This window comes from Podarcis vaucheri (assembly GCF_965113315.1).
Source record: "Podarcis vaucheri genome assembly, chromosome: 6".
Lineage (NCBI taxonomy): Eukaryota > Metazoa > Chordata > Lepidosauria > Squamata > Lacertidae > Podarcis > Podarcis vaucheri.
In genome coordinates this window covers 51,991,217-52,014,961 of record NC_138764.1, presented here as the reverse complement: position 1 = coordinate 52,014,961, position 23,745 = coordinate 51,991,217, and the positions used below count along the sequence as shown (strand labels likewise).

General features: G+C 40.5%; 1 protein-coding gene across 1 annotated transcript in view; it reads right to left on the bottom strand.

Annotated features, from left to right (window-relative positions):
* Positions 1 to 23,745, bottom strand: part of LOC309534535 (BEN domain-containing protein 5-like) — a 730,363-nt gene that overhangs the window by 135,466 nt on the left and 571,152 nt on the right. Inside the window, exon 8 of the mRNA XM_082226761.1 lies at positions 5,969 to 6,083. Within this exon, the coding sequence (XP_082082887.1) occupies positions 5,969 to 6,083 (115 nt within the window). The remainder of the gene's footprint in view (positions 1 to 5,968; positions 6,084 to 23,745) is intronic.

Here is a 23,745-nt window from a genome sequence, read left to right as displayed (position 1 = left end):
AAAAAAATGCTGTGGATGGATTGGGAAATAGGACAATAGAGTAGGCAGTCCTCACATTTTCCCATGTTATTCCATTTGAAAGTAGAAATAATACTGAATCCTCTTTCAGGTATCACAGGCACTATATTTTGCAAATAACAAAAATAAAAATGTATCCAGCTCCATTCAACAGAGGTGAAAACAGAGAAAGAGTGGCGCTTTGTGGCATTCCTTCTCTAAAGTAGGTGGGTGTAACTGAATTTGTTAACGCTGGCTCCCCATCGCTTCCCCCAACTAATTGGGCACATTGCGAACTTCCTAAGAATAAGTCTAGCAAATGACTGCCTGGAGCATCCCCCTAGCAGGGCATTCTCTCATCAGCATTCACTATCTTCACCAGAGTGCAAAGGAGGGGAAAAGCACATTCTCCCAGGAGCATGTGAAGAGGAGATAAAAGGGGGAATAGTGACTCAGAAAGAAAGGAAAGGCTCTCAACTCCACAGAAGGTTTTCTTTTTGCCATCTTTCTTGCAGATTCCTCACCTAAGGATCATGCTACTTCCACATATAAACAACAAGATTGTGATTCCTTATTATCTCTTCCTAGCAGGTCTTAGTATAATTTCAGTTCGATGCCAGCTGGGAAGGAGAAAGTTTGGGCTTTTTGGTTTTTGCACTGAGTGATGATTTCAGGTTGGACAGCATCCACTGGGGACACTATTATTCTCCCTTTGTGAGATGGCCTTCAGAGGAACAAATCTCTAAGTAACCATTGCATGCTTGTGTGTGCTCTTGGGTTTGAAAGATTTATTTACCAGCTTATCCCATGCATGGCTGGATTGGTTTTTGTTTTGTTTTGCTACCTTGGGAAAAGCTATTTTCCTTCCTACCTGGCAAAAATGTGCTAGTCTGAGGTTAATAACATTAATTGGTAGGATCTAAAATTGCACAACTATAAGACCGCTCATGTAACAAATATTTTCTGTTGCTTTTGCTGTACTAAAGTCCCTTGCACTCTCAGAAAAGCCTATTTGGTGGGTGGTGTCATCGTGGGAGACACTTCTACAAAAAAGCACTTCCTGCTTGCACAACTTTTGATCCAACCCAATTTGTTCTGTTTCAAAATTTAGAGAGCAGTAGCCATGTTAGCCTCTTGCAGCTTAGAATCTTAGCAGCTTAGTAACAAAATTAACAAATTTATTAAGGCATATATTTCAGGAACTTGCATTTTATGAAGCAGACTGTAGTTTGCAAACTACATAACAAATTTGTAAGGCTTTAAGTTGTCACCAGACTTCCTTTGTTGTAGAATTGTGGCAGGTGCAGCTTTATATACAGTTTTAAACTGTAATTGCATTAAATTCAGATTTAAACATTTTAGGGTTATGCAACACAAAATTCAATAAATGCAGGGGAAGGAATCACCATGCCGAAATGCTATTGGTGTAAGTCATCCTGTCCTATTATTAAAAGCCTCCCTTTGGGCTTTGCATGGCCTCCTTATTAGTAGGATACTAGGAATACTAATAGGCAATTATATTGCTCTTTTTCTAAAGCCAGTTCAGAATGCATTTGGGGAACCTTGATCTGCCGATGGGTGTTCCTCAATATACACTGGGTGGGAGGGGAATGACATGAGTTGGGGTGAAAAACAAGAGTGACTCCATAGGAAAAAAACAAGTTTGGGGGTGTGAAGGAGTAGTAAGACCAGTTCTTCGGGGGGGGGGAGAAGATATATATACATTAAATATGAATATATGATGACTGAAAGCTAAGGGATATGAATGGGGGAAATGATACCCCTCCACGATCACTTCCTGTCTGTTGGAGTCAATCCTGTCCAAAAGAGTTGAACATCAAGCAGAGCTGAGAAGCTAAACATTTTGGATTCTAGAAGGACTGAACTGATGTGCTGAGATAAGAATAATATGTACTTGTTTCCACATCCTCATAATGCATACCTACACATTTGTGACTGACTAGATCACTGAGAAGATCCCATCCATCTCACATCTTCCAGTGCGGTGAGGGTGATCAGGAATGGAAAAACAGTGGGGAAGGGTCACTTAACCATGTTGCTCATGACCAGGGGTGCCATCTTGAATAAAATATTGGGGGGGGGAGAGGGAAGCAGGGAAGCATTGCCCCACAGAATCGATCACATAATGTGGCGCATGCACACCATTTGAATGGCAATGTCCATCGACTTTGGTAGGGAGCTCAAATATTTTATTGGGGACCTTTAGAAGATATCTGAAGGCAGACCTGTTTAGGGAAGCTTTTAATGTTTAATTGGTTATTGTATTTTAATATTCTGTTGGAAGCAGCCCAGAGTGGCTGGGGAAACCAGCCACTCTGGTGGTGGTGGTTGTTGTTGTTGTTGTTAAATGCTTATCAGGTTATTGTTACAGACATTTGTATGTAATGTTCTGTTTGGGCTTCAGAACATCCTATGGGAAGCACTGAAGTGAAATAGGAAGGCGCTTATAAAAGTTAGACAGCTCTCTATCACCACTGACCCTTAACACCATGCTAGTATATAGAGAGAGCAGCAGAAAGACCTTTTCCTACCAGCACAGACACTGCAAAGATTTCAGGTTTGAGATGTGACAGGTCTGCATGTTATAATTAGCATGTATACTTTCCTTGCCCAACGTGTGTCACTGTCACAGCAAATAAGTGAAAGCAATAATGAAAGGGTGTGGAATAGAGAACAGCAGCTGCTACCTGCTAGCTCCCGATTCATAGACTACAAAGCTTTCAGAGGAAGTGTAGGCATCTTTTGCCGCTGCCTTGTCACCGCATTTCAAGGGTGCTTCAGCAGAGATCTGCCACTATTAAAAAACATATTCCCTTCCATGCCATCTTGGGGTCTCTCATCTCGGCAAAGTGAGAATGACAAATTGGAACTAATCTAAGCTGAAGATGGCACAATTACAGCCGTCTCGCCTGCAGGAACAGATTTCACTCGTTCAGCTACACAGTGACAAGTTTAGAGCAAGCTTGGGATAAAGGAAAGTTCAGCAGAGGCCTCAGGAGGTGCAGCTTTTAAATCAAGAGTACTATGTTGCCTTTCCTTGGCCTGTCTATTGTTGCCGTAGGTATCGGAATATATCCAGAAGGTGTTAATGGTAAACTGCTGGGAAACACGAAAAGACATATCCAAAATCCAAAAAAAGGATCTTGCTCAGAAGTTGCCAAGCATTAAAGATTATGGAATCGTATTTATCTGAATGTTTCGCAGGGAGAATGCGCGAAGATTTCATTAGGTCCACATTGTTAAGCAAACGGACCTGATTCTCACTTTCAGGATGAGTATGTGTATCAGAATGCATTTATCCTTTGGTTTCACACTCTGCAGAATCTTGTGAAATACTTATTGGCTCAAAAAATCACCCCCTGAAGCATATTTTAGGTTGAAATGTATAGAGAAGATAAAATAAGTATAAAAATGTATGCTTTAGGAAAATTTGTAGGAAACAGTGTATTTTGTAAAGAGAAATAAATGTTTAAAAGATTTTTGTGCTTTTCAGAAAAGTTGAACATGGATGCAGAAACAGGACAGAACTATGTTGACTGGGTAACAAAATCACAAGCTTTCTGCTACATCCTCTTGAACAACAAAGTGTCTGGGCATCAACCAGTTCTAGGTACTACTAGTATTGTCTAATCTCCTGTGGATTGCACTTTGTACAATTTGATCAAACAATAGGTAAAGGTAAAGGGACCCCTGACCATTAGGTCCGGTCATGACCGACTCTGGGGTTGCTGCGTTCATCTCGCTTTATTGGCTGAGGTAGCCGGCATACAGCTTCCAGGTCATGTGGGCAGCATAACTAAGCCGCTTCTGGCGAACCAGAGCAGCGCACGGAAACACCGTTTACCTTCCTACTGGAGCGGTACCTATTTATCTACTTGCACTTTGACATGCTTTCAAACTGTAGGTTGACAGAAGCAGGGACCAAGCAACAGGAGCTCACCCCGTCGCGGGGATTCGTACCGCCGACCTTCTGATTGGCAAGTTCTAGGCTCTGTGGTTTAACCCACAGCGCCACCTGCGTCCCAACAATACAGATCAAACAATACAGATAAGTAATAGATGTTTAGGAAGTGGGATAATTAATTTGCATTGGGAAATGTATCTGGGACCTGCTAATAAAGGGTGGGTTATAAATATAACAGCAGCAGCAGCAAATCAGCATGATATGAAGTACTCAAACAAATATATTCAGGGTCAAGAGCACAGGATGCATAGAGGCAGCATACTGCTTCTATCTAAGACCTGGCAAAAATGGCTAATGACTAATGAGGCCGATACAGCCTTATCTTCAACAGCATAGTGGCAACATAGGGAAATTATTCTGGTTTGCTGCCCAACAATAAATGACATTGATTAATGCTGACCATGCCAGACTAACATTTAAAGGATATTTTATACATCCCATAACTGCTAGAAGAAGGTACTAAGTACGTTGTCACACGCAGCTAGTGGTGTGGAGTGTAATTCAGTTTAGGCAGGGTACTTCTCTCAGCAAAATTAACTTAAATCCAGAAACACTGACTTAATTAATTGGTGGATCACACTGAAACTACATTTTACTGGAGTACCAGAACTCAGATTTCAAATGGGACTGATAAAAGGTCATTCAGTAAACTTCAGCAAATGAAACTCTTGCTGTGAATTATTCAATAGCCATCAAGTATTCACATTATCAAGATTTTAATATCCTTCTTCCAATAATAGGCAGCATTCTGCTTACTATATTCATTTTTAAGTTATTAGTTACATTAGGCATTTTTGTAAATGGTGTGGTGAAATGCAAGCAAATCTAATGCTTTTCCATCCACCTCATTAGCAGTCCTTTTACTTCAGAATAGCTAAATTTCCTGCATCTGATGAAAAGGCTAAAATTATAATGTGCTATCAGTTCAGCAATTAAGGAACGAAATATAATTTTCTTTTTGTAATAATACCTAGCTTCTCAGGGGACACTGAAAATGATGGGCCAGATGTGTCTAAGAAATATTGGGCACCTCAGTTGTAGTCACCATAAATTATCATAACCCTGCTTACACAAAAATCAAAAAATCAATGAAGGGTGGATGAATGCATGCAGGTAAGAAAAGTTACTTCGCTGTAGTTATTACAGTTATTGCTACAACATAATCTTACCCCTACCTCAAATTTCTACTACAGAGGCAAAACAATTCTTGAATTGTGGGGCCTTCTCAGCAGCATCCAAGCATTTACAACAGAATTTGTGTGCTTCACAGATAGAAAATCTGACCTATAGCACTAATTTCTGAGCATTAACCTCTCCTTCCCCACAGAAGGCCTCATGATACTTCAAAATGGAAGCCTGAATGATGCTTCACATGAATGCTTCCATACTGAAAGCTTCTCCCTGAATTGTTTAATTTCAAAATGCAGAGAGGCTTACAACATTATTCTTCCACCCTGGATTCTTAAGTGGTATGGTCCCAGGACATAGCATGTGCTTTGGTTGAACACCTGATTTGGCCTGAGAGTTACTGAGAAGGGTAAGAGGAATTTCAGGTATGAAAAATGGAGCAAAAGTAACACAGGATAACATTACTACTTTCCTCAGAGCATCCAGAGCTATAAAAGTAAAGTATTAATTGGGAGGAATGCATTCAGTTATTGTTGAGTAACTCCAAAAGAGGAAGGAAAACTCCGGTTAAATTGTGTAAAGGTTGGCTGGTTGGGATATTTTTTTGTTTAGCTTTTGGCAAAATGAAACAAAGCTGAACAAAGTATAGTGAAATTTGACTCCTGCATTCAAGAAAGTATGCAGTATTAAAAACATCATTTCATCATCAATCTATTATTCTGAATAAAGTTGAACTGATGGTACCTCGTGCCACCATTTTAACCTCTCACCCCTATTTTCTGGCAACATACAATATTTGCTTTAATTACAATGCACATTATAAGCAAACTTCCACAGTCTTGGAATGAAAACTCATACCTGTAATTGCCAAGATAAACTCCATCTGGATTAAGCATCGGCGCAATCTTGAAGACCAAATGATCACGCAACACTTTGGCAATTGGATGTGGACTCACAAGAAAATCAATGATACCTGGGAGAAACAGGGGAAAGAATATTAATTTGCCATTATTATAAATCAGAAATTCAAAATATGTTATACAATATATATTTAATTCTGGCATTTGGCTGACTAGATTTCACAAAGGCTTTCCATTACCCACACACTAATTTAATAAGAACATAGATTCCGCATATCATAATGTTAATATGAAGTAATGAAAGAAATGAGTAGACTTTGGTTTGATTGTACATGTGTAGAAATGGTGATTAGTACTGCTTCAGTTCCCATCCCCTTCCTATGAACAGTTTACACACCATCCTTCTCATTCAACCCAAAGTTAAATGTCTCAAGGCAGGTTTTCCTATCTAGACTAGAAAAACAAAAACACATTCCAAATTACATAATAAATATTTACATGAAAATTGTTGCATTATAATAAAACTAAAATTCTAAAATTAAAACAGAATACCCAGGATGCTGCTCTGAATGGACAACAGATAATTTCTCTATTTATGTATGAATGTATATCCAGCCCATCACACAAACAGTGAGGATTGGACATGTAACATCTAATTCCTTAGAAATCAGCACTGGCACACCACAGGGATGTGTGCTAAGTCCCTACCTGTATTCATTGTATACATACGATTGTGTATCATCTAACCCATCTACTGCAGTTATTAAGTTTGCAGATGACGCCACCATAATGGGTTTAATAACAGGTGGAGACGAATCAGCGTATAGAGGTGAGGTCCAAAAAATATCTACATGGTGCCTAGGGAACAACTTGCACCTTAATATCAGCAAGAGAAAGGAGATGGTGTTGGACTTTCGGAGGAAGAGAGGAGAACTAGCCCCGCTGTACATCGGGGAGGGCTGTGTGGAGAGAATCTCTTCCTTTAAATTCCTAGGAGTTTATCTCAGTGAAGACCTTACTTGGAAACTAAATACAACCCAGGTGGTTAAGAAAGCCCAACAGAGACTCCATCTCCTCAGAGTATTGTGGAAGAACAATGTCAATCAACATCTGATGATCTCCTTCTACGGGTCAACAATAGAAAGTGTCCTTTCATACTGCATCACAGTGTGGTATGCTGGTTTGACATCATCTGATAGGAAGTGCCTACAGAGGGTGGTGAATACAGCACAAGATATTACGGGCTGTCCCGTGAATCCGCTAGATGAAATAGCGGACGAACGTTGCCTCAGGAGAGTGAGGAAAAGTCTCAGGGATTATTCACACCCTGGCCAGAACTTTCTTGATCTCCTGCCCTAAGGCAGAAGATATAGAAGCATGATTAGTCGCACCAACAGGGTAAAGAACAGCTTCTATCCATGGGCTGTTAGGCTGCTGAATGAAAAGATAACAACAGGGCAACTGATTTTCGGGTTTGGTGGGTATGCATCAGTAAACGAGGGGAATTAAGACTAAGAGAGCTGAGGGGGGGTGCTCATGTAATCTCACTGTATACAAGTTGTACAAGTGACAATAAAGTATATCAATTTCAATATGATCACACCACAGCTTATAAGATATCAAAATCAATCCAATGAAAAGATATAAAAATACATTAAAAATAAAATGCAATTAAACATTTTAGCAGTACAAAAATCAGTATGCACATATCTGACAACCATACAGATTTCTTCCACATGCTGTCATGAGTCAACAAGGCTGCTTTATGGTCACTGCCTCTCTAAAAGCTTTGTACTACTTACTGAAGTTGGTGCAGAAGAGATATGTTTCTTGAACTGAATAAATTTAAGTTACTTAGGAGTTACTTAGGCATTACTTGAATCAAAAATACTCTTTTGCAGCCTATACAATCCAGCAAGCCCAATAATGAAGGCAATTGAAGTCTTGTCAAAGACTAGATACTGTCGATACTCAGAATATTCATGTTAACCTAGTTTGACATAGCTAACTTGATATTGAGGAGGAGGAGGAGTTTGGATTTGATATCCCGCCTTTCACTCCCCTTCAGGAGTCTCAAAGCGGCTAACATTCTCCTTTCCCTTCCTCCCCCACAACAAACACTCTGTGAGGTGAGTGGGGCTGAGAGACTTCAGAGAAGTGTGACTGGCCCAAGGTCACCCAGCAGCTGCATGTGGAGGAGCGGAGACGTGAACCCGGTTCCCCAGATTACGAGACTACCGCTCTTAACCACTACACCACACTGGCTCCTCCTCCTCCTAACTTGATATTGCAGAGGTAGGGCTAGGCCATGGCCAGAAGTTTCCCACTGAAGAGACTGATTCAGCCCACACACTGTCTGCATCTGCCCACATGGGACTGCCTGCTTTTGCCACTGTTGGTCCTTAAGCACTCCAGAGAGCTATGGGTGGAGTCATGTGGGCTATGAACTTTTCATTGCCTTCTCTATTCCATTCTGCAAAAAATAGAACTTGCTCAGGGTCTGAGGGAATCTGTTATATTATGCTTTTTTGATGTGTGATGTTTTATTATGCTTTTATATATGGTGGAAGTCACCCATAGCTGCTGGTGCAACCCAGTCAGATGGGTAGGGTACAAATAAAATCACCACCACCACCATCATTATTTGCCATCAAGGGAAGTTAGTCACACTATCCTTTTTGTTTAGTTGCTCTGAAAGCACAAATTAAACTTCTAGAAAAACTTATACAGAGGAGCACCTATGCTTTGCCTCCATAGTCGAAGGCACTATTTTTTGGGGGGGGGATACCAGTTGCAAGAGGGGAGAGTGCTCTTGTGTTCAGGTCCAAGGTGCTCATTGTGAGAACAAGATGCTGGGTAAATGGGCCACTGGCCTGAGGCTCTACTTACGCTCTCATTTCTTGGAGAACAATTTAGCAGCTAAAACTAACTGCAAGAGAATGTCACCATAGGGAAGGAAAGAAAGAAATGAATAAGAAAAGCAGAAAGCTGATAAACACAGGAGGTCTCCTAGAAGGTAGGAGAGCTGTGCAAACACAAGCCATACCTCCCACCGCTGAATTCTTTAGCTCTCAAGAAGGTTTTCCTGCTTTCCTACCAACTAAACAGAAGGGAACTTCTCTACAAATAGGATTTGAGATGATGTGAGTTCCTTTGTGTTTGCTAGGGGACTCTAGGGTTATCATGTCTTGAGATGCACTGCTGGGAGGATCTACTGATCCATTGGGCATATAGCTATAGTTGGCAAGATTACTTATGAGCTCAGGGGTGGTGCGGTGGGATGGCCTACACAGGACCTCTTGTGAATGCCCCAGTCTAGGGCATCTGCAAGGCAGCAAGTTGTGCTTCGCTACAGTAAATTATTCAACAGGTATTCCAATTTTATACTGCGAGGCCAATTTGTATGGGGCCCTGAATATAGAGGACGCGGGTGGCGCTGTGGGTAAAAGCCTCAGCGCCTAGGGCTTGCCGATCGAAAGGTCGGCGGTTCGAATCCCCGCGGCGGGGTGCGCTCCCGCTGCTCGGTCCCAGCGCCTGCCAACCTAGCAGTTCGAAATCACCCCCGGGTGCAAGTAGATAAATAGGGACCGCTTACCAGCGGGAAGGTAAACGGCGTTCCGTGTGCTGCGCTGGCTCGCCAGATGCAGCTTTGTCACGCTGGCCACGTGACCCGGAAGTGTCTCCGGACAGCACTGGCCCCCGGCCTCTTGAGTGAGATGGGTGCACAAACCCCAGAGTCTGTCAAGACTGGCCCGTTCGGGCAGGGGTACCTTTACCTTTTAGAATACCTATGAATTACATTCACACAATTAGTATCACATCTAGTTTGGTCCTAAATGAGAATGTGGAATTTCAACATAATTCATTAAAGGCACAGAAGTTTTCTAATCAAGATCAAATGCAGTCTTGTGTCTCTAATACTGAACTTGAAGCAGGGAAACTAAATTTTCTTTTTGCCATGTATCTCACAAAGTGAGTAGATTTGTGTCTATCACAATCTCTCATCCTAACTTACCATAGAGGTTTTATGCAATGATAAAATCAGATAACCCCATGTAAGCTGCCCTGGGCTATTTAGAGGGAAAGTGCGGTGAAAATGTGGCAAATTACTCTATATATTCCAAAGGCTACTCTGTGAAGCTGAACACTTGTACTGAATTGTCACCTACCAACATGTCTGTCATTTAATTTCTGCAACAGGTTGGATTAAAGCAAACTGGAAATGAGAATCAAATCTGATCAGCATAACTTCTCTAATGTGATGTTACACTTTGGAATAATCTCTCCTGGGAAGTAAAGAAAGGCATATGAATAGTTTAAAATAGGAGAGGAAAAAGATCTATGGAATACGAAAGAAATATAACTTCTCACTATACCTCCAAAATGGGTTGGCATAGACTAATTGGATGCCTTGGAAAGCCTTCTCTCTTTTTTGTTTTTTTATAATACAGTCAACATTTGGTGTTAAACTAATATGCACTGCATGAAAGAACATTAAAAATCCATTTGGCAGAACTGAGGCACATGGCGATGGGAAGGATTCAAAGCAATGCTCTCTCAAAACTGACCAATTTTGGCATAATGAGTATTTGCTTTATACACAACAGATCTAAGCAGTTACAGTGGCAGAAATGGAGGAAACCATTTCAGTACAAGTATTGTGAGGTAAACATGATGTTACAGATGAATCACTTTCCTCAACAATACAAGATTCCATAAAGCATGCTGTTTCTGTGTTTCCAATTATTCTGCGTTAAAAACTGGGACCGTATACATCTGCCTTATTTGAACTACATTTCCCAAATGTTTTTCCCATTATGTTTTCCTTTTTCTCTGAGAGGTTTTGAGACAAAAGAAATTGCTGAGAGGATGGGGAAATAGGCATATATATATATACCCAGCTTCAAGAAAAACAAAAACAAACATTATGACAGCCTTCAGTGAAGATTGTATCTTAAAACCTTTATAGCAAAAGTCAAAGGCAAATCTCAGTTCTAAAGACAAGAAAGAAATGGTCTATTGATCATCATGACAAAGATGCAAATGAAACCTTCCTTATATGTATGTTAATACCCCACAATCAAATTATAGTGAGGACTCAAAGCTTTTCTTTCAGATGAAGATGATAGCCTTCAGATCAAGAAGATTTAAAACTAAAATAATTTGCTTGTTGTGTTAATTAATCAATGCAAACTAAAACTTACATCTTCTATAATCAGCAAGAAACATATCTTGTATTTCGTTAAACTAAGGTGAAGAATCTGGCAGAAACCAGGTCCATTTAATATAATTTACTTGAAGACAGACACTGTGATAGAACAGATGCCCTAATTTATTTGTTGGTCCTTCTATTAGAATAACAGTTTGCTGGTAAACAGGAAGACTAATGATGCCAGTCACCCTTGTTAGTGGCTAATAATTGCTTAATTTGTCCACTAATTGACCTATGCTACTGTTGAGGCGTTGGACCGTGTTGCAGTGCTGGAAGAAAACAAGACCACTATAATGTTACCTCTGAGAATGACTTCTGGAAATGGAACTACTTGTTGCAATATATTTTCTCTTCACAGATGAGCAGATTAATTGGGTTGCCAATTAGTGCCCTATTTTTAAAAAAATAATAAAAAATGTATTCCCATATATTTCTTTGGATTTTGGAATTATTATGCTGCTCCTGGTCAAATGGTGTGATCCAGATTGAATCAGCAAACCAAACATGAAATATAAGTAAGTTAGTTTTGAAAGAAGGAGGGGGGAAAGATGTCTTGATGGCTAAAAGATCAATTCCTCAAACTAGCATTCAGTTCTGGATGAATTTATACAGGTCCAGCCCTCCCATGCATTAGGGTTGAGTGCCCTGCTTCAGGTGGTGCCATGGGGGTAGGAACTGTTGTTTGGATAGAACAAAATGGTGACCCCAGTATGGACTGAACAAACTATTTGGGCTCTGCTTATGGGAACAAAATGTATTGGGCTTGTACTGCTCTAATAAATATGCATAGCTCTGCTGGATACTTCTCTATTTATGTCAGTAAAAGAACTGTATCTATATGCAGAATGTGATATCAAACATCACTCGAATGGACTTTCACTCAGGTGACTGGACCCCTTTCCTCTCCTCCCCCATGTGCCCCACATCTGCTCAGGAGCATTTCCCAACTCCCCAAAGAATATTTGGGGGGCACATGGGCTGGAGGGGAAAGTAAAGGAATTGAGAGGGAGGTCATTCCACTCATGGATGTCTATTCCACTTGCAGGGAGACATAACTGGCTATAACTCACATATTTTTATGAACATATATTTGCTTCCTCCATTGGACTGAATGGAAAATCACATGCAAAAATAAAAGATAATAACACCACAGCTGTTCTTTTGGTAGTATCCAAATAAAACTTGGAAGGAACCAATGGAAATTCAAAAAGAAAACAGCTCTCCATTGCATTGCTAGACTCAAGCATAAATAACCATCATTCTTTCAGCTCAGACAGGATGAATTAGGATAATCTGAAATATATTACTGTCTGGTTGCATATGCAAAAGAATGCATGAGTTGCTTCTCAGGACATAAAGTTACTGCTGGTACTAAATTCAAGATTGCCCTCTTCTTATTGCATAAGAACTATAAGATACGGTAAGATACTGAAAAATGTTGTGGATAGCCAGCTAGTCTTCTAGGAGATTTACCTGTCGCCTAAGACCAGAATTAAATAGTGAAGATTTTCAAACCAATGCTCAATACAGTCTTTTTTTATGGCACCTCCACATCACACTCATGCCTATCCCAAATCCATGGACTCAGAAAAAGATTTGGAAGCAAAAAGTAAGCATATTAGATATGCTTGAGCCACAACTACTGAAAACCATATTGTGTTATAGGTTGGCACAACATACAACAAGTAATAATATAGGCACAGATTCAAATGCAGCTTTAGACTCTAGTGTTACTGTAATAAATAAATATACGTAGAATAATTTATTAGAGCTCACACAGAAGTGGTATTTCAGTCAAATTCATAGCAAGCTTTGCAAATTTTGTAAGCCAATAGTCTGATTTATTACAGAGGCAATGGGCAGTACCAAAAAGAATACGCTTTATTTATTTGATGCCCTCCTTCTTCAAACACAGTCTACTAACTGTACACAAAAAAGTGGGGTGGGGGAGGGACACACAGACATAGTTTTACTCTCCTAATGCTTTGAACAGATTCAGGCTTCTCTACAACTTTGGTGTCAGACATGTGATATCGCCTGTTGATCTCTTGTATTTCCCTTTGTAGTGTTCCTTTAAGCTTCCTTGATCTATGACCAAAACTTTGTTGTAAAAATTATACATCTTACCTATTCAGGTTGCTCACACTAAACGTATCCCATGGTTTCACCATTCCTTCTGTATGCTCATAACACATTGAATTCCTTTATATAATGCTGGCATGCCCACCCACCCACCCCACTCACACACGAAAACAAAGATCGCCACAGCCAATCACAAACAAAGGAACACAAGTGAACAGCAGAGAACCTGCACGAGCAACGCTGACACCAAACCCTACATACATTCAGCAATATAGAAACATCGCCACCCGACCCCACCCCCACCCATCTTCCCCCTCCACCCCTTTTCTTCCTAATGTCTCAACAAATGAAACCAATTTGTAAAAAAGTTACATGGAAAAAATACGAGAGACATTACACATACTTCTGTAAAACGTATCTGAAGAAGTGTGCATGCACACGAAAGCTCATACCAAGAACTAACTTAGTTGGTCTTTAAGGCGCTACTGGAAGGAATTTTTTTATTCTGTAAAACAAGAAAATCTTTAATAAAAATATATATATAATGCTGGCATGCCCTCTCTTTCAAGTGCCTCTTAAAATATTCCAGAAAACTTTTCATACGCTGCACTTAAGCTATGTGCTGTGGAGAGGAGCATTTCTTCACATATATATGCTTCAGCTATTATATCTTCTTTCTCCTTTGGTCCTACTGAGGTACTTTAACTGTGCTCAACTGTACACAGTACATTTCTCAGGACAGAGACCATACTCTTAGTTCATATAGAACCTTCGGCTGATTAACATTCTAAATGTTTTTTAAAATGTGTTTGTGGGAGGGGAGTTTATTGGTTTGTTTTTGTTTCATTATGCATTTTGTGTTCTCGTTTTGTATTTTTATGTTGTGCACTGTGATCTTTGGATGAAGGGCGGCATACAAATTTAAGAAATATAAATAAATAAATATAAATAAATATCCCATGTGTGAACCACTACAATAACAACATCCTCTATTTTCGCCTTAATTATTTGGAAAATCAAAACCAAATATATGGGTAATGCCAGTATTAAACACATTTCTGTGCACAATGCATATTCACCACAGCGCTGTTCACTGGAATTACTCATTGAAGCCCCTGTCCTGAAGTTTTTCTGATATACATTCAAAATGAATGTTGATAAATGACCCATGTTGGCTAGTATAATAGATATCGACAAGATCAAGCATTGTGCTGTCATGGAAATTTTCTCTAGAAAGGATGATTGCCCCAAAGAATCCATAATGGAAGGTCAATGTGAATGCTAACACTACTTATTTTAGGCATGGGGGGGTCTGCTACCGAGTTTTTATTTTTAAAAAAATAGTTAAGTTGTGTGTGAGACAAGTTGTAGAAAAATTTGTGAGGAAAGGTGAAGTTCAATGTTTATTTTTAAATATTTTACCAAGGGTTGTTTTATTTAGCACACACAACACTACTCTTTAATATTTCAGAGGACATGTGTTGTCTAGCCTGCCTTTCTATTAGTAGGTTTTTGCTGACATGCAAAATTAATATAAACATGCATCTGTTTTCAAATCGTAAGCTCCTTGGGTCAAGGCCTCCCATTCTTTAAGCAAAATGATCATCAGTATACAGTATGCACTGTTAAGGAAGAAATCTTTAATACCTTTTCAGATAAGTCACTGACAGAACTGACTATGCACTGGAAAGAAGGAAGAAGATAGTAAATTCAGTCCACCCCGTGAGGAAAGCAAAGTCTTGATTTATGTCATCATCATGTAGTCTACATTCAGAAAACTCTCACAAAAATAGAATCTGCACGCCAGTCAAACTAGCAGCTGTGTTCTGGTTTTGTGGTTCCTCTGCCGAAGCAGGTATGCAGTGAACAATATCATTAGACAAATTCAATAACTACCAAGCCAACGTTGTGGAATCACAGGAATGTGACCTCTAAGGTCATCAAGTTCATTTAAGGCTGTAACATTTAATCAATTAATCAGTTAGATTTTAATTAAAAACCTTTGAACAGTTAAAATTAATCAAGGAGAAGGCTTTTCTTTTTTTAAAAAAAGTTAATTACTTTTTAACAACAGCATTTACAAAACCGGTAGATGTCAGGCGCCATCTTAGAAGAGGTATCCCACCCCCCTTATTTGCCACACAGAAGGAAATCTATATTCTAAGGTGGTGATTGCAGTAGCCCATGTGCACATCATCTGAAAAAGGTAGGATAAAGTGCCTTCAGAACTAATATTTTTACTCAAATGCACTGACTAATTGATTAAAACCCATATGATCAATTGGCTATAGATTTCTTTATTCAGGCAATAGCCCTAAGTCCATTATATAAACCGCACGATGTATCGTATTGTGATACATCCTTTGGGTTAAACTAATGTAAGTTGCCAGTGCTAGATCAAAGGCATCAATAAACTAGAGAACCTAGAAGAAGAAAAGAGCAGAAAAGCAGAGTGAGAGAACCCTATTAATTGAAAAGTTCCATCTTCAATCATTATTAGAGTTTGAAAGATTAGCTTAATTACAGTTAAAAACATTCTTCCATCAAATGATCAAGGGGTTGCCCGGTGGTTATATCCAAGGAGTGCAGAGTGGCATGCATACTCCTATTCCCCCTGTTCATGTATTGAGGTAGATTTGGCTGAAAGATAGTGACTGGACAAAGGTCACCCAGTCAGCTTCATAGTTTAATGTGATATTTGAAGCTGAGTTTTCCCAATCCTAGTCCAACGTTCTGATCCCCACACCACACTGATTTTCTAGGAAGCTACTTAGTCTACAGCTGGGCTGTTACATGGATGACAGATCTGGTTTTAGGCTAATAGCCCATGATGTCTGGTTGATGATTTCTCGATGGAAGGTGATAAAAGGAATGGGTCTTTTCACAACTGGTATTCTCTCTCTCTCTCTCTCTCTCTCTCTCTCTCTCAGCGTTTTTAAGGAGATAGCCACCAGAGCTTAAGAAGATGACACTCCTCCAGCTGAATAGAGGGGTATATGAAGGAGGAGTGGAAATAATTTGGAGGAGACCGTAGTGCATATTGGTTTGAAGCTTAAACATATTTTGGGGGGGCAGTGCATATCTTGGGATCCGATGTTGGGTAACTGCTCTGTTACTTTATAGGAGTACCTGGTATTTGCTTCCACTTATACTCTGCTTCTATATTTGCTGGGGGTGGGGAAGCAATTATCACAAAATCACTGGAAGTGTCTAGTGCACTCCCAGACAAAGAAAGTAAGGCCCATGTGTCATGTGTGACTGCTTTTATGTAGGTCACCGCAAAATAGATAGATAGATGATAGATAGCTAGATATAGCTAGATATAGCTAGCTAGATAGATGATAGATGATAGATAGATAGATAGATAGATGATAGATAGATAGATAGATAGATAGATGATGATAGATAGATAGATAGATAGATAGATAGATAGATAGATGGATGATAGATAGATAGATGATAGATAGATGATAGATAGACAGACAGACCTTCCCTCACTCTGAGCTGCTGCCCAAGTGAGGGAAGGTAGCCTTCGGTCGACCAGTGATGCGGGGGGGGAGACCTCCCCCCCCGCTGCTCCGCCGTGTATCCGCGCTCCCATCCTGGCACCATTTCTGCTGGGCACCTTCTCACCCTCTGTGGCCAGCTGTGTGCACTGTCTCCGCTAAGGCAGGCAGGGAAAGGCTGGGCAGTGGCCCCAAGCAACTTCCAGGGGGAGTCTCTCTCTTTCTCCCTCTCTCCTCCCTGCGCACCCTCCCCATTAAATCCGGGTGTTCCCCAACTTTACATGATTTCACTTACGCGCACGGGAACATAACCTCTGTGTGAGTTGCCTGCACATTACTTTCAGCGGCAGTGTCTGTATTTCATCATATCAATTCATGGGAGGTAGGTATAGGGTAAGCTGTATCTCTGTTTCCTTGGAGGACCATTCATTCCATACTGCAGATGTTCATGCGTTTTAATGCAGTATTTTTTTCACATGGTTTAGCTGTTTCAAAATTCTGCAGCTGCAGTTTGGAGCTTTTTGCTGCTCTTGTACCTTTAACTGTTATTGACTGGCATTATTTTGGGGTATTCTGATGGAGTGCCATTGCACACATGTTCTTCTGGATACAGGCATCAGGTTAGCCATTGTGAAAAACAGTATCCTGTACCGGTTGGCCCATTGGCCTGATCCAGCAGTCTCTCCTGTCCTTATCAGATGATTTTGATGAAGGCTTTTTGGCAGAAAACTAACCTAAAATATAAATAATAAATAAATACATCCTGAGCCTTAAGCCACCACACTGGATACTGAACTTGAGTTCCCTGAAGCTAATGACATGTATCTGCCTTGACTGTATTTTGCGTTTAAATGCACAATTCTCAGAAGCAGGAATCACATTCAACTCTCACACTACTTCAGTAGTGACAGGTGGTAGACAAACTTTCAGTACTGGAGAGAGAACTCTTTTAAGCCCACAGCAAATAAGTATCTTAAAGAGTTTTAATCTCACGGCAAGAGAAAACCAGCTGGATAAGATAATTACATATGACAGAAAGGATGGCAGTCAATCAAGGGCATATCGAGCAGCAAAGACAGGTACATATGCTTCATGATATATAGCCACTCATGACTTAATTTCAACTTAATGATTTTTTTTAAAAAAAACATGAACCAACTGAAACTGTTAGAAGACTTACTGCTACGCATGGTGCACTACTTATCTCTTAACTAAAAGCCAGCTTAATAAAAATCCCAATACTTATGTTGTTGTTGTTTAGTCGTTTAGTCGTGTCCCACTCTTCGTGAGACCATGGACCAGAGCATGCCAGGCATTTCTGTCTTCCACTGCCTCCCACAGTTTGGTCAAACTCATGCTGGTAGCTTTGCAAACACCATCCAACCATCTCATCCTCTGTTGTCCCCTTCTCCTTGTGCCCTCCATCTTTCCCAACATCAGGGTCTTTTCCAGGGAGTCTTCTCTTCTCATGAGGTGGCCAAAGTTTTGGAGCCTCAGCTTCACAATCTGTCCTTCCAGTGAGCACTCAGGGCTGATTTCCTTAAGAATGGATAGGTTTGATCTTCTTGCAGTCCATGGGACTCTCAAGAGTCTCCCAATGCTTATATTTTAATATAAATACTAGTAAAATGCTTTCCCCAAATTTTGCTCACATACTTGCTGATGCTGTTTTCTTATAATACGTTTGGACACATAACTTGGTAGGCACTGAACAACAATGGGCTCAGGTCAGAATCTTGCGGCACCCCACTTGTCACTGTTTTCCAGGATGATGAAGAACCATTAATGAGTACTCTTTGGGTACTCTTTGGGTTTGGGTCAACCAGCTACAAATCCACCTAACAGTTACCTTGTTCAACCTACATTTTAGCAGTTTCCTCACGAGAATATCATGGGGGACTTTGTCAAAAGCCTTACTGAAATCAAGATACACGATGCCCACAGCATTTCCCTGATCTACCAAGTTTGTAATTCCATCAAAAAAAAGAAATCAGATTGGTCTGGCATGACTTATTTTTGAGAAACCCATGCTGGGTCTTAGTAATCACAGCATCCTTTTCTAAATGCTCATGACCTTACCACCTCTTTTCCTGTCTTGGGCTGCAGCTCCCTTCTTACACCATTTATTCTGTTATCACCAGGTTGGGCATCACTTATTTTGTGAAGAATAACACAAAATAAAAACAAATGCAGATGCTATTGGTTGCTGTCATATTGGTTGCTTCAGCAACTGTGCATAATATTTAGGGTTTGATTTTATAGATCCTATGTGCTATCTTAGTGTTTGGCATGATGAAAGATAAGCTGCCTTTAAAAGGTACACAGTTCAAAAATAAAAATAGAAAAAATAAAAAACAATGACTAACTAGCAGGAAATCTTATACCATTATGAAATACGACATGATTATCATAAACATGGCCCAGTCAAAACTGAGTCACTAATCTAAATGGAAAAGTTAAACACATTTCAGATTTCTTCTACTGAATCCCATATGACTCAAACATGCTAAATCTGGGCAGAAGCTAAAGAGGAGTAGCTAACATGGTGCCCTCCATAAACCGTTGCATTCTAAACTCCTGCTGTCCCTGATCATTGGCCATGCTGGCTGGGGCTGGTTCCTCATTGCTTCTTTAGCTTTAAAAACCCGGTCAATTAAACATTATAAATATTTTGAATACATAAAAATCCAGCTATATACTCCAATTACAAGATGTGTTCAGAAAAAGTCTCCCCCCCCCCATTAATTCCTATGGACAATGCATAATGAGCAATTTCTTCTTTCATTTCTTATGGGGGTGGGCAGTTAGAGAGATAGAATGAAATTAACCTCTTCTTCAGTTCACAGATATCTAATGTGTCTTTTGATGCACTTCTTTTGGTTAATGTGCTTCTAGAATGGCAGCCCTATGGAAAGCATTACCTGCATGGGCTCCAATTTTAGCTAAGCTGAAGGAACCATTTTTAATCAACAGATGAAAGAAGAGTCACTTGCCTGGCTTTATGCTGTCCACTGGGGGAAAGAAAGCTGATTGATTTAGAGGAATGCTGAGCTTTATTACAGCAGATTTGTTCTTTTATTTACCATATCAGAGTTCTCTGCATTTCCAGTGGAACTAAGGGGCTCCCTGAAGTACAGGATTAAAAGCAAAGGAAATCTCAAATAATGGGATAAAACGAGTGTGTAGAAAATAAGTGATTGAATTAGATTGCAGTGGATGCACTACAAAATGCAAGGCATCTGGGTAATTTGGTGCTCCACTAAAATGAGAAAATGCCCACGTTCTCAAATCAGCAGTTCGCATATTCTGCAGTGTGTCACACCAGTCAATACAGCCCTGTTGTCTAATAGGACAACATGAGAGTAAACTACACAGATGCCTAAAAGCACGCAGCATTACAGGTTTGGTTCCAATGCCAGCCTAACACTTTTTGCTGCCTGAGGCAGCAATCCAATCATGGTATATAGTACCCAAGGCTGCTCAAGTTATTTTGGCACCTGAATCAGAATATTCTACAACTGCCTCTCCCTCTTCCAAGCAGTAACAATGCAACGACAGCAACTCGAGTAACTCACAGTTTACTGCCTTTTCATGACACCCAGAATCAGCTGCCTCACTTTGCCTAATACAGCAAGAGCTACCATGATGCCCTCCAGATATTGTTGAACTGTGACTCACCATCATTCCCAACCGTAAGCCACGTTGGCTTGGACCAGTGGGAACTGGAGCCCCAACAACATCTGAATGGCACCAAGTTCACTACCCTGGCCCAAAGGTTCCAAGCCAATTTTTGCTGCTTCATCTATGGGCTTTTAATCTGTGTGTGTTGGGGGGGGCAGTGTTGTTTTTGTTTGCTATTGCGGCATGTATTTTGGTGTGTTTGTATTGTACACTGCCTTGTGAACTTCAGATGAAGGGCAGTACAGAAAATGAATGAATGATTTGACCACCCTATCCAAGTTGAGTCAGAGTGGATACTCGTGACAGGCATCCTGACATGCTGATGAGCTGACATCTGCAAGAGACCCTCACCTGAAGAGCCCGGTGATCAGCTGGGCATTTAAATTAAGGTTACCAGATTTTTTCCAAAGAATCCAGGGAAACTTTTTTTAAAAAAGAGAGAAAAAATATTATTAAATTTAAAAAATAATAATTAAGAAGTAATATCTTCTCTTCTGTGGTATCCTCTGTCACGCGGCCTTCCTCTGGACCCCAGCCTGTTCTCTTGAAGTGCTAGCTGCTGTGGAGTAGGCTCCGATTGGGCTTGGGCTTGGCCACATGTCCTTGCCCTCCCAGTGCTCTCCTACCTCTTTTCCTCAGTGGCGGCAGCAGTGCGGCAATGTCAGGGCTCCCCTCTTTTTTCTCCTTCCTCTTTCTCTCTTTTCCTTCTCCTTCACCTCTCCTTCTCCCTGCATTGGCTATGGGGTTTTCCTGGCCCCAGAACCTGCTGAGCAGTCGGCAGAGTAGCTGGAGAGCCAGTGTGGTGTAGTGGTTAAAAGTGGTAGACTCGTAATCTGGGGAACCGGGTTCGCGTCTCCGCTCCTCCACATGCAGCTGCTGGGTGACCTTGGGCCAGTCACAATTCTTTGAAGTCTCTCAGCCCCACTCACCTCACAGAGTGTTTGTTGCGGGGGAGGAAGGGAAAGGAGAATGTTAGCTGCTTTGAGACTCCTTCGGGTAGTGATAAAGCGGGATATCAAATCCAAACTCCTCTTCTTCTTCTTTTGTTCCCATGTGTGTGTACGTGCCCCTTCTGGGGTTGTGCAGGCTGAAATGATTACAAATGGGTAAGCTGTTCTTCTCCCAAGATAGATCCTCCAAACTCCTCCTCCTCCTCCTCCTTCTTCAGCAGTTTCCCCAGTTGATGCACTGGGTGTCCCCGGTTCCTCCTTGGCAGTGGCGGTGGCAGTGGCAGTCTCAGCAGCCCGGAGCCAGCCTGGTAGCGCAGTTGGCTCTGGCTGGCTTTAGGAGCTGCTCGCTGGCATGGCATCCACCATTTTGCATCGCCAGAAGTCCCCATATGGTGTGTCTTGTGCCGTTGAACCAATCACACAACATTCAATTCCTACTAATAAATCTACAACACTTAAAATATAAATCCAGGGACATTAAATGAAATCTGGGGACATTCCAGGGGCGGATTTTGCCCAGGGACAGATCTGTAAATCCGGTGACTGTCCCCGGGAAACGGGGACGTCTAGTAACCATAATTTAAATGGTGAGATTAAAGTTTAGATAACCTAATGCCAAGCTGTGTAGGGTTTTTACACTCTTACCAACACAAACTTGGCTCGGTAGCTAATTGGCAAGCAGTGCAGTTCCTTCAGCAATGTGATAACATACGGCAATAGTCTGCCCCTGGTAGTGAGTAGTAGAGCTGCTGCTTTTTGCACAACTTCCTGGCCAACCTCAGGGCAGCCCCCACATGGAGCGCAGAGACAGGTCTGGAGATGTGAAAACAGCTCCACAGTATCAACACAACTGGCATAACTATGAGGCAACTATATCTTGAGGTTTTGAAATGCAGAGTAGTCCTAAGCAATAGAAGATACTTCTGCTGGCTGCTTGGAAGCCTTCTTTTTATTTTACTGGGATTACCTTGAAAATGAGATTGGCAAACAGAGCACGAGAAGCAGTGACTCAAGAATAAAAGAGCTGCTGCAGAATCACACCAGATCTTGACTCTGTGCGTGTGATTTTATGTAATGTGGTAAAAATAAAATAGTCTCCTGGCATTTCTTCCAGCTCACTCTGTTGTCTGGGTGACCAGTCATCTTCCAAGATTCCTAGAAACATGGTGGTTTGAACTTCTATCACTCATTTTGTTGCAAACCATCAAATCATAGCCTCAGGCCCCATTTTGATGCGATGTATGTAGACTTGTAGTAGGAAAAAACCTCAAGCTGTAAAAAAAGCTCCTGGTTTGGGAAATAAGATTATGAGCAGCAATCCCAGTAACAAAATATAGCAACAGTACAGCGTCCGCAAAAACTGTGGCTGAGATGCTGTGACAGAAGATTCCTCATATGTATCATCTGATAGTCAGGAATATTATATTAGAGATATGATATGATTATGATATGATGATAGGATATATGATATGATATGATATGATATGATATGATATGATATGAAGCTGCTGGCAGTATCTAGATGGAGTAAGCCGAAACAAAAATCATTTTGGGCTTCTTCTTTTCTTTTTTTTTAAGGGCATTTATCACTTGCCAACATCTTATTTAGAATTTCATATTTAAATATGTTTTATTGGATTTGCTGGGCTCTCTGGAACTAGAGGTAAGGCATACTCAAGCATATTCACCATAGACAAAGTCATCCTTTGCTGTATCTTATTAATTCTAGTTTTTCTTATGTTTTAGCATGTCATACATTCATGTTCTAGCATTTCATACAATACCAAATTGTCTTCAGATTACAATTTAAGGATCTTGTTTGTGACCTGTAAATGATTTGAACCCAATATAACGTTGTCCTAAATTCCAGTGAGATGATGAACTCCAAGATGAACTCAGATCATCCTTTTAACATGTTTTAAAGGATAAATATCCTTTATCCATGTACCAGGTTCAAAATAGAAGGGTCCACACACACACAAAATCTGCATAAGGTATTTGTAGTTAGATTACTCCACTATTGCACCCTGCTCCCAAGACATCTGGGTTGAATCTACACACATATTAAAAACATTCTGAAAATGCTTTTTTAAAAAGCGTTTTAAAAAATACACAAAATTTTCCATAAGCCTCACCATCGCCATCTAGCGTCACATTGTGTATTGCACTTAAAACACACTTAAAACGCTTTATTTGCAGCTGTATAGCTGAGTCTCTGGTTTCTTTTGAAAGATACTATTGAAAGAATGCCTTTTTGGAGCTAGGTCTCAATCAGTCGGGGCTGGGGTTTGTCCTGGATTTTAAACAAATTAACATGTATTTTTTTATTCTCTTACTAAATATT